The sequence below is a fragment of the Nycticebus coucang genome, chromosome 17 (assembly GCF_027406575.1).
Source record: "Nycticebus coucang isolate mNycCou1 chromosome 17, mNycCou1.pri, whole genome shotgun sequence".
Lineage (NCBI taxonomy): Eukaryota > Metazoa > Chordata > Mammalia > Primates > Lorisidae > Nycticebus > Nycticebus coucang.
The window spans coordinates 9,934,064-9,951,489 of NC_069796.1; the positions used below are offsets into that span (position 1 = coordinate 9,934,064).

Here is a 17,426-nt window from a genome sequence, read left to right on the forward strand (position 1 = left end):
AAGCAAACATCACCCTGATCCCCAAACCAGGGAAAGACCCAACAAGAAAAGAAAATTATAGACCAATATCACTAATGAATATAGATGCAAAAATATTGAACAGATCCTAGCAAACAGAATCCAGTAGCACATTAAACAAATTATACATCATGACCAAGTCAGTTTTATCCCAGGGTCTCAAGGCTGGTTCAGTATCCATATATCTATAATTCAGCACATAAACAAATTAAAAAATAAAGACCATATGATTCTCTCAATTGATGCAGAAAAAGATTTAGATAATATCCAGCATCCCTTAAGTGGGATCATGATCAGAACACTTAAGAAAATGGATATAGAAGGGACATTTCTTAAACTGATAGAGGCCATCTATAGCAAAGCCACAGACAATATCATATTGTATGGAGTTAAATTGAAATCATTTCCACTCAGATCAGGAACCAGACAAGGCTGCCCATTGTCTCCACTGCTCTTCAACATTGTAATGGAAGTTTTAGCCATCACAATTAGGGTAGAAAAAGCGATCAAAGGTATCCATATAGGGTCAGAAGAGATCAAACTTTTGCTCTTCGCAGATGATACGATTTTGTATACCTGGAAAACACCAGGGATTCTACTACAAAACTCTTAGAAGTGATCCAGGAACACAGCAGCATCCCAGGTTACAAAATCAACATTCATAAATCAGTAGACTTTATATGTACCAACAATAGTCAAGCTGAAAAAACAGTTAAGGACTCTATTCCATTCATAGTAGTGCCAAAGAAGATGAAATATTTGGGAGATTATCTAACAAAGGACGTGAAAGATCTCTATAAAGAGAACTATGAAACTCTAAGAAAAGAAATAGCTGAAAATGTTAACAAATGGAAAAACATACCATGCTCATGGCTGGGAAGATTCAACATTGTTAAAATGTCCATATTACCCAAAGAAATATACAATTTTGTTGCAATCCCTATTTAAGCTCCACTGTCATACTTTAAAGATCTTGAAAAAATAATACTTGGTTTTATATGGAATCAGAAAAAACCTCAAATAGCCAAGACATTACTCAGAAATAAAAACAAAGCAGGAGGAATGATGCTACCGGACCTCAGACTATACTATAAATCAATAGTGATCAAAACAGCATGATACTGGCACAAAAAACAGAGAAGCAGATGTCTGGAACAGAATAGAGAACCAAGAGATGAACCCAGTTATTTACCGTTATTTGATCTTTGACAAGCCAATTAAAAACATTCAGTGGGGAAAAGATTCCCTATTTAACAAATGGTGCTGGGTGAACTGGCTGGCAACCTGTAGAAGACTGAAACTGGACCCACACCTTTCACCATTAACTAAGATAGACTCTCACTGGATTAAAGATTTAAACTTAAGACACGAAACTATAAAAATACTAGAAGAGAGTGTAGGGAAAACCCTTGAAGAAATCGGTCTGGACGAGTATTTTATGCATAGGACCCCCCCCGGGCAATTGAAGCAGCTTCAAAAATACACTACTGGGACCTGATCAAACTAAAAAGCTTCTGCACAGCCAAGAACACAGTAAGTAAAGCAAGCAGACAGCCCTCAGAATGGGAGATGATATTTGCAGGTTATATCTCCGACAAAGGTTTAATAACCAGAATCCACAGAGAACTCAAACGTATAAGCAAGAAAAGAACAAGTGATCCCATCGCAGGCTGGGCAAGTGACTTGAAGAGATACTTCTCTGAAGAAGACAGGCACACGGCCTACAGACATATGAAAAAATGCTCATCATCTTTAATCATCAGAGAAATGCAAATCAAAACTACTTTGAGATACCATCTAACTCCAGTAAGATTAGCCCATATCACAAAATCCCAAGACCAGAGATGTTGGCGTGGATGTGGAGAAAAGGGAACACTTCTACACTGGTGGTGGGAATGCACATTAATACATTCCTTTTGGAAAGATGTTTGGAGAACACTTAGAGATCTAAAAATAGATCTGCCATTCAATCATATAATTCCTCTACTAGGTATTTACCCAGAAGACCAAAAATCACATTATAACAAAGATATTTGCACCAGAATGTTTATTGCAGCCCACTTCATAATTGCTAAGTCATGGAAAAAGCCCAGGTGCCTATTGATCCTCGAATGGATTAATAAATTGTGGTATATGTACACCATGGAATATTATGCAGCCTTAAAGAAAGATGGATACTTTACCTCTTTCATGTTTACATGGATGGAGCTGGAACATATTCTTCGTAGTAAAGTATCTCAAGAATGGAAGACAAAGTATCCAATGTACTCAGCCCTACTATGAAACTAATTTATGGCTTTCACATGAAAGCTATAACCCAGTTATAACCTAAGAATAGGGGGAAGGGGGAGAGGGAGGTGATGGAGGTGGGGGGATGAGCGGAGGGAGGGTGATTGGTGGGATTACACCTGCGGTGCATCTTACAAGGGTACATGTGAAACTTAGTAAATGTAGAATATGAATGTCTTAACACAATAACTAAGAAAATGCCAGGAAGGCCATGTTAACCAGTGTGATGAAAATGTGTTACATGGTCTATAAAACCAGTGTATGGTACCCCCATGATCGCATTAATGTACAAAGCTATGATTTAATGATAAAAAAAAAAGGAGTTCTCTCTGAAGAGAGTAATGTAGGGGCCTTCCTTAAATAATATTTTAACAAAAAGCCATAAATCCTATAGTAAAAGACAAGAGAGGTTCTTCAGGCTTCCAAAAGGTGGGAGAACTTGGGAAGGTAAATTGATGGGAAGAGTGAGGTCTGCAGCTGCCCCACTTTCCAGTGCACTGTCCTGAGCTGATCAGCAGCAGCCTAGGGAAGGTGCCTGTCTTCAGGCAGGAAAAGGCAGAGGGGAGGGAGACTTTTTGTCTTTGTGAATCGCTGTCCTGCCATTTATCAAGCAGAGGGAGGCCCAGAGTGTCCCCCTGTATAACCTTCTTCAGCTGAGTAATCCTCAGTATTTTAGAGAGAAATATTTTGGTTTTCTTCAAAGGTAAGAATGTATACAAGAACAGCTCTGCTTCTGATAAGAATACTAGAGGCCTGCATCTACATCTCTATGTATTGAAAAGGGTTTGGGGGAGGCTGTAGGGGCGTTCTTTTCTTTTTATCAAGTGAATGAACTTGCAGGATTTATCCCATACCCACTGTGTGCCTGTTACTGCCATAGGCATGAGGGGTACCATTCATGAGCAAAATAGATAAAGGCCCCTGCCCTGTGGAGCTTGGATTCTAGCGGGAGGAGAAAAATAACTAAGGAGGAAAGAGTAAGAGCAGTATGTGTTAGATGATGGTAAGTGTTACGAAGAGAAGAACAGGTGGGAAGGGTGACTCCGAGGAGATGGTGCAAGTTTGATTAGGGTGGTTGGGGAGTTCTCCAGGCAGAGAACAAGTACAAGTCAGGAGATGTGGTCAGAATGCTTGCTCCTCCACGTCACAGCTGGGCTTTCCCTTCATTCACTGCTGCATCCCCTGCCAAGAACAGTGCCTCCACACGGTAGGATCTCAGAAACTCTTTGTCGATTGAGTGAATTGTGTAGATGTTTTCTCTAGGATTCTGTCCGGCCTTGTGTGGGTTTATGTTCTGGCTCATAGGATGAGCACATTTGGGAAAGGTATCCTCCCCGAGGTATCATATGGCTAATTCATGAGTTAAAAGGGAATGAAAGGATAGAGCAGAGGGCTCCAAAGACTAGCATAGGAGATAGAGAACATTAGTAACCTGAAAAACTCAGGCACCTTTGCCTCACTTCTAGACGGCCCCTGCCCCATAGGTTGACATGTGATTGTTTCCTGGAAGCTAGAGCTGAGTAGTGACAGAAAGTGTAGGGTTTTACCTTCCGTAACCTAAGGCTGGCATTTGTTTTTCATGTCACCTCTTTTTAGTGGTAATTTATTTCCTTATATCCTTCCTGTTATTGGCAATCTTCCTATAATACAAATATAATCTCTTCCCTGATTAAAAATCCCATTGCCCACCAAAGTGGCTCCGACCCTGAGCATTCAGGCCTCTACAGTGTGGCCTCCACTCAGTGGAGCCACCTGGCTTCCCGGTGCTCTTTTGACCTTTGGAAGGTGGGCCACTGTCACACCCTGCGAGCCAAGTGACAGCTGGTCCAGCTGCCCTTTATAAAATGGGGCTGATATCATGCATGGGTGTATCAGCTCTTTCGCAAGAAATAGGTAACGTAATGTTTGAAAGTCTTTTGTAAGGGGAAACTCTTGGTACGCATGCCATCGTGATCCTGCAGTGTAATGTAGAGATTTGACTGGGAAGAAGGGGACTGAAATGTTAGCACCCATCAGTACCTGCCATGGCAGCATTACCGCCCAAGGCGACGCTTGGGGCAGATTTGCATGATCGTTATCAGTTGGTGCCAGTTCCCCATTTGCCTGTGACTCTCAGCACGTATTTATATGAAAGCCCTCTGGTGAGCCAGGGGGACCCGTTGGTTCATTCAACACCACTTCTTTACAGAATTCCACTCTATCTGCAGACCTCTGATAATAGAAGGTAATGATTAAGTGAGCTCATGTGGGTACTGATTCAAAGAAAGCTGTTACTTAAAAGGTATCCAGTGTAATTTTATGGCTATATTAAAAGAAAGACAAAAATGACTCAATTAATAAATCCAGAAACCAGACGTAAGCATTTTAGATAATGTTCCTGTTTTTATGTTTTGGCAGCTTCCACTGTATAACAATGGGTTGTTCATTGGGAGTAGCAATTCATTTTTCCCTTTGAAAAATGTCAACATTGAGACTGGGTTCTAAGCAAGGGCAGAGTCTGCAGTGCCCATTTTAGAAAAATGGTTAGGCACTTTCCTAACCACCACAGTATTGTTGTGGGACATGTGTCTGAGGTCCACTTTGGCATGACAGAGGCACATGTGTCTTCCTGCCTGACCTGCCTGGCCATCCACAGGCTACTGTCTGAAGGTTCCTTGACTCTGAACCACAGCAGTGTCCCTGCCTCCTCATGGAAGAAGGAGCTGTGGGCTCAGGAGCAGTGAGGGGGTGAGTGGTGGGCTGCTGGTGTAGTAGCCCACTGCGGTGGTTCAGGAGCAGTGAGGGGGTGAGTGGTGGGCTGCTGGTGTAGCTGCCCGCTGCGGTGGTTCAGGAGCAGCGAGGGGGTGAGTGGTGGGCTGCTGGTGTAGTAGCCCACTGCAGTGGTTCAGGAGCAGTGAGGGGGTGAGTGGTGGGCTGCTGGTGTAGTAGCCCACTGCGGTGGTTCAGGAGCAGTGAGGGGGTGAGCGGTGGGCTGCTGGTGTAGTAGCCCGCTGCGGTGGTTCAGGAGCAGTGAGGGGGTAAGCGGTGGGCTGCTGGTGTAGCCGCCCACTGTGGTGGTTCAGGAGCAGTGAAGGGTGGGCTGCTGGTGTAGCTGCCCACTGTGGTGGTTCAGGAGCAGTGAGGGGCTGAGGGGTGCGCTGCTGGTGTAGCTGCCCACTGTGGTGGTTCAGGAGCAGTTGAGGGGCTGAGGGGCGGGCTGCTGGTGTAGCTGCCCACTGTGGTGGTTCAGGAGCAGTGAGGGGTGAGCTGCTGGTGCAGCCCACTGTGGTGGTTCAGTGGTGATCCCAACTACTAGTGGTGGGATTTACTGTGTCCCCATCATGCAGGGGAGATTTTATAAATTTCTCCATCTCTGAGATCCTGATTCTCAGGGCCCAGGGCGTAAAACCAAGGAAATGGTAATTTTTAAAAACTCTTCTCATGAAATTGATGAATTATCTCCATTTCCTAAATTGGGAAAGTAAGGTTAGAGAATAAATCATGAAAATAAAATTAGCCGGAGGTAGATGGCAGAATCAGACCCAGGGCTAGGTCTTCTGATTCTGAGTGCCGTGTGTCCCCTCAGAGGATAGCAGTTGACTTTTTAAGGTTACTAAGTCGGTCCTGGGTATCTAATTTTTCTTTTTTTTTTTTTTTAAGACAGAGTCTCACTTTATCACCCTTGGCAGAGTGCTATGACTTCACAGCTCATAGCAACCTTTAGCTCTTGGGCTTAAGCGATTCTCTAGCCTCAACCTCCTGAGTAGCTGGGACTACAGGCGCCTGCCACAACACCCAGCTGTTTTTGTTGTTGTTGCAGTTTGACTGGGGCTGGGTTCAAACCCGCCACCCTCGGTATATGGAGCCAGCGCCCTACTCACTGAGCCACAAGTGCCACCCTAACTTTTCGGTATCTATATAAGTAGATGAGTTTATGGTTTTTGGGTAGATATATCTTGCTTTTCTACATGATGTCAGTGCTTGGAAAATAACTGTATGCCCTGTATCGGTGGTCAGATTCAGAGGGAAACGAACGTCCCTGGAACCCTGCTTCACAGCAGCCGTGCTGCTTCACCTGCTCCCGCCACTGTCTGGGAACATGACTGTTAAATTCCTGTCCTCCAACTCTTTTCTCTTGAACCCCCCCACCTCCACCCCCGGTGCTGTCAAGGTCTTGACACAGCACAAAGAAGCTTCTATAGAAGCTTGAAAACACCGTTCAAGCAGATGGAAAGCCAGGTGATTGCAGAGGGTAACTGTTCAAGGAAAGGAGACTCTGGGGATAGAGGATTCTGGGAGAATCGCACAGGAGTTGCTGCTGTGAGTTGGGGTGCTGAAGCCGGGGCTGCAGGGTCAGCCTGGAATGAAGGGACAAAGAGGAACCCTGAGTAAGCCCTGCAGCTAGGCTGTGTGGAGACCCTCTGCTTTGATACTTGGAAAAGTCAGATGTATCGATAATTCAGCTTTCTCTTTTTTTCAGATTACTTCCACTGCTTGTATGTTCAGACATTTTGATTTAATTTACATTATGTGCAACACATTTAACTCTTTATTCTCTAGGAGGTTTATTTTGATTGATGTGTAACTTGCAAACTGCCAATTATTTCAACATCAGCACCACTCAAGGAGTAAGATTTTCTCTCCTCCCTTGTTTATGCCACCCTTCTTCCCTTACAAAAGGCAGTTTGAGGTTTTTACTTTATTTTGCCTTATAAGAATTGATTGTTACTTCATTGATCTCCCAAGCTTCTGGAAAGGTGAAAATTGTAGGGGGGAAATGTCCTTTGTTGTGCGTGTCCAAGAACAACATTCACCTTGCCTTTCTTTCTGTCATGTTGTTGATCAAAATAAGACAGGTATTATTGGACATTTTAATGAATGCGCTGGGAAATGAATTTCTACCAGTTATTTCCTGTCTCAGTACTTATAATGAAGTGTGCAATTTTCTAACCATTCTAGCTGCCAGAATGCACTAAAGATAAATGCCAGGCATTTCAGAGAACCTGACTGGACTAGCGTTTTCCCACCAGGCGTTTAAAAGGGGTGTCCAACCTTTTGGCTTCTCCAGGGCACTTTGGAAGAAGTTGTCTTGGGCCACACATTCAATACACAAACGATGACAAAAGCTGATGACCAAAAACATAGGTCCAGGCATAATTTCAGTGGTACCCAACATCACAGATAAGCAAAAAAATTGTCACGCAGCCCACTGGCCACGGGCTGGACATGCCTGGTATCCCGTTTTGTTATGTTACACGAAAAATAATCCTATCATCCCTCTCCTAGCTGGTTGTCTGTGAACACCAATTCATAGCTAGACAAAGCAGGAGAGGGGAGTTATTCAGAGCTCAGACTTGGGAGTCAGATTGCCTCTGTTCTATTGTGAGCAAATCACTTAATTTCCAGTCCTAATTTCCTGGTTAGTACCATGGATGGTAATGGTACCCCCCTTAAGAGACGTTGTGAGGACTGTAGAGAGTGTTTGTGATGTACGTAGGATGGTGTCTGGCGCACAGTGAGCCCTGTGAGTACTTGACCAGTAAAGGTTCCCAATTGTGATGGTCAGGTCATGAGCAGTCGCGATTGTTACTAATAATGAAGTAAAAATGGCAGCCTTTTTTTAATAAATTAGAAAGGTTGCCAGAGTGAATCTTGATGTCACTTTGACTTAAATTCCTGATATACCTTATTAATAACCCATTAAATTTTTTTAAAAAATAAGATACCTAAAATTGTCCATATGCCAGGCACTATGCCAAGTGCTTTACGTGAACCTTATTTAAAGCTCTCACGCTTAGAAGGTGGACTGGGTCTTCATTCCATCCCACAGAGGAGCAAACTAACTGACCTGGGGATAGCTGGCAACTTCCCAGGACCACAGCTGGGATGAGGAGGCACACATAAACACATCCAACTCCACAGTGCTCCACAGAGCCTTGTACTGCCCCTTGCATGGGGACAGGAAAGGTAGGGTGGCCGACAGTGTTGGGGAATACTCTGTTTTTTTCTTATTTACTGAGTAATAATGGAAAGCTACACCAACCATTGGAGGGAAAAGATCATTAAGGGCGAATGCGGGGTCACTACTAATAATTGATATTTGCATATAGGAGAGGGAGAGCTTTGTGGTAGGGATTCGCCTGTATATTTACATATATTAATGGAAACTTGTTAACCTCGCAACTCTCTCAAAGGTTGTTGTGAGATAAAACAAGTTAATGAGTGAAAAGCAGTCTGCATAGGATGGGGCACACAGCAAGTGGTCAGTAAGTGCTTAGCAATTACAGCTGTCACTGTGGTTGGGCCGCGATCCTCCGAGGACTCGAGTTCTCAAGTATAACCTAGTTCGCTGAAGTTAACAGAGATAAAGTAAGTGATTTACTCAGTCACATAAATGGTTTACGGGGCAACCAAACTTCCCTCTGGCCCAGCTGTCTCTATGCCCAGCTTCATTTTCATGGTTTCTCTTGCAAACCAAAATCATCCTCTCCCAGCTCCGCTGAGATGCTAGGAAAGCCTCGCAGGCCCAGCTGCGTCCATGAGCTGGACGCTGGTTTTAATTCGTGACGTAAGTTTTGCAGTGGGTCTTTCCCGAGTGGCTTTTGAACACCCTGCCGCCCCCCCAGTCTTACTTCAGTGATCCAGACTCAAAGGGGATCTCACGTGTTTGGAAGAGACAGTTACCTAACACAGAGCTGGGTGCAGTTCCAAACATTTTCCATCTTCTCCCGCACACCCGCCTCTTCTTCCCATGGGGTCCAGATATTACCACAGCATTAATGAAAGCGCTACCCTCCGGGAGCCCGCAGCGTGACTGCCTGAAGCTGTCTGTTTTCCTGCATGCATATTCAAGTTGAATTCACAGTTTCTCTACTTCGAAAAACAGTTTTCTTGGAAATAAAATGTCTAGACAGACTTTGAAACTGAAAAACTTCTTTGCCTCAGGTATTCTTGCTGGGAAACTGATATTTTCATGAATATTGGATTTTTTAGAACTTGGACAAGACGATTGCTATTTCATTTGGTCCTTTCAAAAGTAATGTAGTTTGAATTTGGGGAGAAAGTATAACTTTTTTTAACGGTGAAAGTTACTTTTGTGATTTTTTCCTCCTCTCTACCTTTGTATTGTTGGTGTAAATGTCTCGTAGAATTCAAAGGTAGAATTCTCAAGGTGTTTTCCTTCCCAGCATTTTGATCTTCTTCAGTTGCTAAAAGCTTCACGAACTCATTATTCCAAGAGCAAATGTGTTGGGAGAATGTTAGCAATGCCTGCTATCAAGTGCTTTTTAAGGATGGTTCGATGAGTTAAAATGGCCAAAAAGTATAGGTTAATATTGACATATGTTTTTTTAAAAATCTAATTAAAAGCCATCTAATCTAATCTGAGTCTTCTTGGGGACTGTGTTATGATTTTGACATTGAACTATGTCATATTGAACTATAGACATATAATTTTGGGGTTCCCTGATTGTTTAACTACAAAGTTTTAATGTCAGCGAAGGATACTTATAAATAAGAAATTAGAAGGTTGTTTAACATGTACTATTATGAAAATAATTTCCGATATTTATTTGAGGGATTACATTGATAGAAATAATACAGCTGACATACTGAGGGCTTCCTGTACGTGCCGCGTCCTTGTCCTGCTACTTCATTTCATCGTCATTTTACGGTAAAGGAAAATTTGGTTTTGCTGAAATTTGGAGCTAGACAATTGCAGAGCAGGAATCCAGAGCTTGAGCTGAGTCCTCACCCAGGCTCTGAGCCCTCCACTCTGCATTTCCTGCGTGAGCTCCCTCTGCCCTGGCAGCCGGGCGAGGCGGGCTCCCTCTGCCCTGCACGGCCGTGCAAGGCGGGCTCCCTCTGCCCTGCTCGGCTGTGCGAGGTGGGCTCACATAGTGTTTTCAACAGATTTGTCCACACAGTGATTCCATGAAGAAAGTAGACAAGCTCCATTTTACAGACATGGAAACTTAGGAAGAATGAATGACTATCCCACGGTTTCACAGTTAGCATATGATAGAAATTCTCTTTGCTGGACTTTCATATATAATATGTGAAGGATTTTTTTATGTGCTATTCTTCATGCTATGGGGGTGTGTGAAATTTATTAAAATTTCGTTTTACATTTTTATATGACTTAAACTTCTGTGTGTATCATACGGTCCTGTAACTTCCTTAAAAGACTTTTTTCTATGCCTTCAAACAAAATCTTAGCAGTACCGCCGCAAAATACCAGTGTGAAACATCATAACATAGGTTACTCCAGCCAAGACTCTGAGGTGAGGACAGCTTTAAAGCGTTCAGGCACATTAAAATCAAATTAGTGGTGGGAATGCTGGCAGCTATTCAGAAAAGGTGTCTCCATAGCACATTAACAATTCTCATCCCCTGGTGAGGGTGATCAAGAGCATGAGCATGTTCATCTCTGTGGCCAGGGAAGGGAGGACAGGACCATTGTATAAATTTCATAATTTTTCTAAGGATCTTTAATTCATCTTATTATAGATGCCTTCCCACTTTAGGAAACACAAAATGTATTACGATAATTGTAATTTAAAATACCCAAACACTCGAATGGTTCAACATTCTTGACATTGTTACTTAAATGGATGTGAGAAATTTTATCACAAGAAAATATATACTTATTCCCCCTAGCTGGTTTATGATGTTTAGTCTTTTTGCCTGCCCATAAACAATGGTGTCTGTAATGTGCATTTATTTTTTATTTATTTATTTATGTATTTACTTTGAGACAGAGTCTCATTTTGTCTCCCTTGATAGAATGCTGTGGTGTCACAGCTCACAGCAACCTCCTACTCTTGGGCTTAAGCAATTTTCTTATCTCAGCCTCCTAAGTAGCTGGGACTACAGGCACCCGTCACGATGTCTCGTTATTATTATTATTTTTTGGTTGCAGTTGTCATTGTTGTTTAGCAGGCCTCGGCCGGGCTTGAACCCACCAGCCTCAGTGTATGTGGCTGACACCCTACTCACTGAACCACAGGCACTGAGCCAGTAATGTGCATTCAAATAAGCTAATACATGGGGCTTCGTAGGTGAAAAGTATAGCATATTCGGTTTAAATTCTCTTGATTAAAAATGCTCACACAATATATTAAAGATTGAGAATATTATGCAATTAGCAAAAAGTATTTAACAAGGAAGCATGTTTTAGTTTTGAGGTAGATGGTATATCATTCAGTGACCAGATCAGGACTAAAATTCAGATGTACTTTATCTAACTGATGTGTATGTTAAAAAAAAATAAAATCCTTTTTGAAAGAAACTTGGATGACACAGTACATAACATATAGACAGAAGGAAACCTAAGTCCTCAGAGACTGCAGGGGGAAACTGAGGCAGGAAGTTGCCTAACAACCTTGGGGTGTCACTTCCCCTGGCTCGGTGCAGGTGGGTGAGGGTGCATAGCAGGTGGCTGGCCCTGGGAGCATGGACCAGACGGGAAATGAATTTGCCTGGCTTCATTGCTAAATAAATGTGCTTTTGGATGCTGACATCAAGAGAGTGGTGTGTGAAATACTGTATATATTTGCTTTAACGTCTGTGGTGTGTCGGTGTTCTGCTCATTTGCAGGTGGGCAGTGGATATTCCGATGAGGCAGCTTTGATCTTCCATAGGAAAGGGTTTGACTGCAGATTCTCTAGCAAAAATATGGGACTACTTTGTCCGACTACTCAGGGAAAGGTAAGTGTAAAGGTTATTTTGTGTATTTAGTTAGTGTGCTTTGAAATCCTCACTTTTCATAAACCCTGGTGTCAGTGCCTCTATGGCACCCCGTTACCTTTGTTGGTGCCCGCTATGGCACCCCGTCACCGTGCAAAAGAAACAGCCGGGACATGGATTAGAAGTACAATGCTTGCAAGAGGTGGACTGCCCATAGGTGCAGGGAAGCTCTGGGTACTCTGCCGTAGCCTTTTATTGAAGGATTATATAACAGGTGTGGGGGGCCCATGTACTAGGATCATGTGCTTAATGGTCACTATGTGCTCTTTCCCCACGGGCTCGACTCCCACAGTTGTTCAAGGTCCAACACCTGCTTGCTAACGAGGGTCCGATCTTAGCTCATTAAAGTACTCAGTTGCTTGAGGGCTTGTCTCCAGGTTGCAAACCATCTCCGTGCCAGCTAGGAGATTGTCCCACTCCCAGAGCCTCCCTCAGGAACCGGTGACTGCTCCTGTAAGCCTGGTGTCCAGTCTCCTACACCCTGTCAATAAGATCATATTTTATCGCCTGTTTACTGATTCATTCTTGGCAGTCTGCAAGTTAGCGTGAACATCCCATTTTAGGAAAGCATTTTCTCAACCTCGGTGTCCTTTCCTGGTCGCATCAGAAGCTGTGCCCACCAGAAGGCCGTGCATGTCATTGCCGAGCTACAGGGCCTCTTCTCTCCACTGCCCCATTCCTCCTCCCCAGACTATACATGTTCACGTAGCATCTTAGCTCAGCAATGGTAAACCCAGGCCCAGCAGGGGCGAGGCGAGTTCTCCGGGACTGAAGCTCCTGGGGATGGCACCAAGAACACAAAGAGACCGGTCAGTGGGATAATCAAGTGCAGCCCAAATGGGGCTGGACCTAGCTCCAAGCAGTTGTTTTCCTTTGGGAAATAAATGTAAGTCCAGTCTTCTAATTAATCCAGATTTGCTTATGAGTCAACACAGGGCAGTCCAGACAGACCCTCAATCTGAACACTTCTGCTGGCTGCCTATTTTTGATCTCTTTTGAGGCATTAGTCTTAAGGTTGTATGATTATAAGGACATATTACACAACATGGCAGGGATGAGGGAGTTATTTTCCAAGTGACATTTCCACCCTGTAGATGCAACATGATGAGCCTTCCTTGTAACGAGCCTGTGTCCTGAACCTCAACTCCGTCAGAACACAAAGAAATGGTTGCAAACCGTCATTGTTATGGACTGCTATTGATGGAGAGAGCGTGAGGATGTTTTCAAAGCTTAGATATCATATCTTTTATTGAGAAAGTGGCCCCTGTGCATGAATACAATTCTCAAACAACACAGAAAGGAGTGCAGAACAGGTTGCTTGGGACTGTCACAGCTTCTTCTTTCCCTCCAAGGATCCTCCATGTGTTCAAGCATGTACATGCGTGTATTTGATCCCTTCCTTATTTTCCATAAAAGGAAACTTCAGCATACTGTTGAATGTGCCACTAACCTTTCTTCAAAGTCGATCTAAATATGTGTATTTTTTATCATTTCATTTTTAGATGTTGGTACAGAAACTTTTTAACAAGTTTACTGTTGAAAGTCTCACACCTTCATCATTATCCTTGATGCACTCACCTCCAGAAGCCCAGAATATAAGTGAGATCAACTTGAGTCCAATGGAAATCAGTACATTCCGCGTCCGATTGAGGTGAACCTGACTGTCACACTGGGATTGGGATCATTGGCTTTTATACGTTTCTTGGTTTGACGTGCAATAAAGAAGCACATTATTTTAGCTTCTGGCTACTGTGAGAACACAAATTCTGTGATTTTTTTTTTTTTTAAACCAGTACAGTAAGGGGGAAGAAAAAACAAGCCATGCTATCAACCAGGTTTTGTTTTGTTTTCTTTTTTTTTTTTTTTTAATGTACCTACCATGAACCACCATCATCAGTATGGATTGGTGAGACAAATGAAGAAATATTTAAAGACAACCTCTCAACAGATCGTATCTCAGGTTAAATGCTAACTAATTATCCGTGTTGGGGGTTGTAAGGAGATTCTTATAAGTATTTGTGTGGCTAATCCTTTGTGAGTTTGACAGAAATACCCATTTGACCGAGATGAAATAAAATACTGGTGGGTAATAATAGCTAATGGCCAAAATAGTTGCAGTCATTCATACAAGTTAGACAAATATTGTGTTGAAATAAGTGGAAAAGTGCAATCCATCCACCCTTATAGTAAACGTACTTGGTTTTCCCATCTTTTTCTAAGAACCTCTTCATCTCTTCCTCCATTTCCCAGCCTTTGTATTTCCAGAAATACCTGATTTTGAATCATTCAACAGTAGATAAAGATGCATATTTTCATTACTTGACAATGTGGGATGGGTGCAATTTATTCCATTGTCACTAAAATAGAATAATTCCATAGGTACCATAAACCTATTTTAGGCACCACAAGTATCTTTTTACACAGCTCATTTGAATACAGGTGTTCTAAGATGGGGTTTTCTATTTAAAAATGACCATATCAAAATAAATGTGCCTTATTTTTTTATAAGTCTTGTTAAATCTTTTGGTGTCCATCTTACTGTCTGGGGAAGGGGGGCGTTGGGAGACGGGGTCAGGGTGGGTCTTTTCTATGATACGTAAATGGTGTAATTTTTGCCTGACAATGCTGGCCACATTCTGATCTGTTTCATTAAATTTGTGGTGATGTTAACTCTAAACATTTTGACTATTTGAATGTACTGAGATGTCAGAAAACAAAACAAGGAAGAAAAATATTGTTAATTAAAATATGCTGCTGCCAAGGAAACTGCAACTTGAAGCAAAGATTTTGTAACAAGCAAAATCCAGATACTGTCTCCATTTCACAGTACTTACCTGTGTTAAAGAGAAAATGCTTTAAAAGGAGAACCTATTTTGAAACCCACTTTTATGTAGCTCATTGTGATTTATCATATTAAAGAATGTTTGTTAATTCCAAGCTTTTGTGTGTGCTGACCTCAGAATGAAGTTCTAAGCTCATGGGTGCCATCTGTAATACTTTCCATCAAGCTTATTTGGAATCATTGTTTCTCAACATTACAATAATAGCAGCATTTAGACTGTCCACTTTCAGTACGGAAAGGAGTCAGAGTAGCTACAGTTTTGCAAGTGCTCTTTGCATTAATGGGTTTAGTATTATATGACTTTAAACTTCCATTTTGCCTCTTGTCATTCCAACATCTTCATAGAGAAATTAAAACCAAATTTCTACTTCATAGATTATCATCTGGATTCTCAATCAAGGTGCAGCTTCTAAAATTACTATGTGTAAATCCATAAACTCCTTTGCCTTTAATAACTAAGGAAACAATACCATTGTTGAAAGAGATATTACAAGGGGGTGATTTCATGCAATAAACATGTACTGTAAGCTTCCTTCCTCATTTTTTGGGAATAACTAGAAAAGGAGAAAATACTTCCTTTTAGTGGACATCTCCAGATGTTAAGTGTTGCCAGAAGCAAATCCCAGGAGTAGGGTCAGGGTTTTCATTGCATCTTATCTTCGGGGAGTTCACTGTGTTCTGTGGTGAAGTGGGTGTGCTTACTCGTTCTGGACATTCTGATCAGATGAAATAAAAAATCTTGATGCAATAACAGTGGTTTTGCCACTTCTGGTTGTTTGAGGTAGATCTGTCCCATGTCAGTCAGGGTTCGAGTCAGTGTGTGTTGCCACCAGCTGTTCACAGGTAAAGCAGAAATTCTCTTTAACCAGCAAGTTTCTCCTCTTTAAAGTTATTTTTAGAATAACCATCAGGGAAATGAAGAGAAGATGCTTTAGGTTGTGGTCAAGGACTGAAAAATAATTTAGTGTCTCTGGCATCCACTAAAGCTGTACACTTCAGCTGAGACCTTGGCGGCGTCTTCATTTGGTTAGGCTTGTGACGTTTCTCATCACAGACGCTCAGTTGACCCAGCAGTGCACGGATGCGTCTCTCTCTCTCATCTTCATTTGGGGTTATAACTGCAGTGTTGAAGAACTGCGCATTCTTGTTTTCTACAAATACTGATTAAAATGAAATGCTGTAACATGTTACAAAACATTGTAATTGTTTCCCCATTTCTTTGTTGTATTTGTGCTGAAATGTTTTCACATTCCTTTATCCGAAATAAAACATTTGTTTTCATTTTGATCATTTTGCTCACCTGGGAATCAACAGGTTTTGATATTTTCTCTTGGAAGATTTTATATCTTTTTGGGATTATGTAATATAAGATCTCTAATAAAAGATAATGTTATCATGTGCGTGGTGTTCCAGAATGGTTCTTAATCCCATTTTGTGAACAGATACTTGAAAACATTTATGAAGACAACAGAAGGGTCGGGTGGAGTAGTGAGGGCCTGTTGTTTGTTGCTTCATGAATGAATCGTTTCTTCAGCCCAGTGCTAGTTAGAAAAGGGAATGTTATGGAGCAGTTGGCACACCAGTGGCAGTGAGCTTCACATCTGGGATTGGGGGCACCTTTGTGGTTAGGGTCTAGGAAATGTCCCAGCCCTGTTCCCTTGGGGCCTCCTGAGCCAATTAGCAGGTAGGCAGATGCCATATGGGAACAGGATACAGTTAGGGGAGCATGCCAAGACATGACGCTCAGAAGCTGATCCAGAAGGCAAGGTGGGTTGGGAGGGAGAGCTGGAGGCTCCCCATGCTCACAGGCCCGCACTAGCACACAGCTCTAGTGGCTTTAAAGGAATCCTTCAAAGCTGGGAGGCCTGTGCAGGTGAACCGCAAATACCGTGCAGGTGCATGTGGGTTAGGGAGACTGACGTAACTGGGAAATTTGGACTTGTTTGTGGAGACTTACACAGTCAAGAGATTAATCAGTTTATAATACTTGTACACTGATGTGTCAAAATTTAAAAAATAGATTTCACTGCCAGAAAAAGAAAAGTCTTTGGTGCCATAAAATTTGATTATCAACATGTTAAATCATTTGAGTGTTTAACTTGGTAAAGGAAAACTGACTTCATTTGCTTATGTGTTCACAAGGCCGCCTATAGTCCTGCAGTCTGAAACCACCTGAGGGCGGTGAAGATTTCAAACAGTAGAAGGGGTGGATCAAAGGGAAGTAGGGAGAGAATTAGCAAATAGCATATTGGCTACCACATATCAAAGCAGAGCATAAATTAGTTAAGAGAGGCTGTGAGGAACAAGACTCCTTCAGTACAAACTAGCTTCAGCAAAAATAAGAAATCATCCCCATTAACTAACATTCAAAGGTATATGGAGAGGACTCCAAATACAGCCGCAAGCTGTGGCTGAGGTGTGTGAAGTGTTGCCTAGGCTCCCTCTTTATCTCTTGGTTTTGCCTTCCTCCAGGCTGTCCTCATTCTCAGGCGAGGTCCCCACTGGCCAGCAAGGTGACTGCCAGCAGAATCAGACTTGCATGCAGGCAGCT

The 17,426-nt window shown here is 42.4% G+C and overlaps 1 protein-coding gene across 1 annotated transcript in view; it reads left to right on the forward strand.

The window, feature by feature from the left end:
* MAN2A1 (mannosidase alpha class 2A member 1) overlaps positions 1-16,274 on the forward strand; it is a 214,105-nt gene extending 197,831 nt beyond the window's left edge. The window contains exons 21-22 of the mRNA XM_053565980.1: positions 11,884-11,994; positions 13,536-16,274. Of these exons, the coding sequence (XP_053421955.1) occupies positions 11,884-11,994; positions 13,536-13,688 (264 nt within the window). The 3' untranslated portion in view covers positions 13,689-16,274. The remainder of the gene's footprint in view (positions 1-11,883; positions 11,995-13,535) is intronic.
* The last annotated feature ends 1,152 nt before the right edge of the window (positions 16,275-17,426 follow it).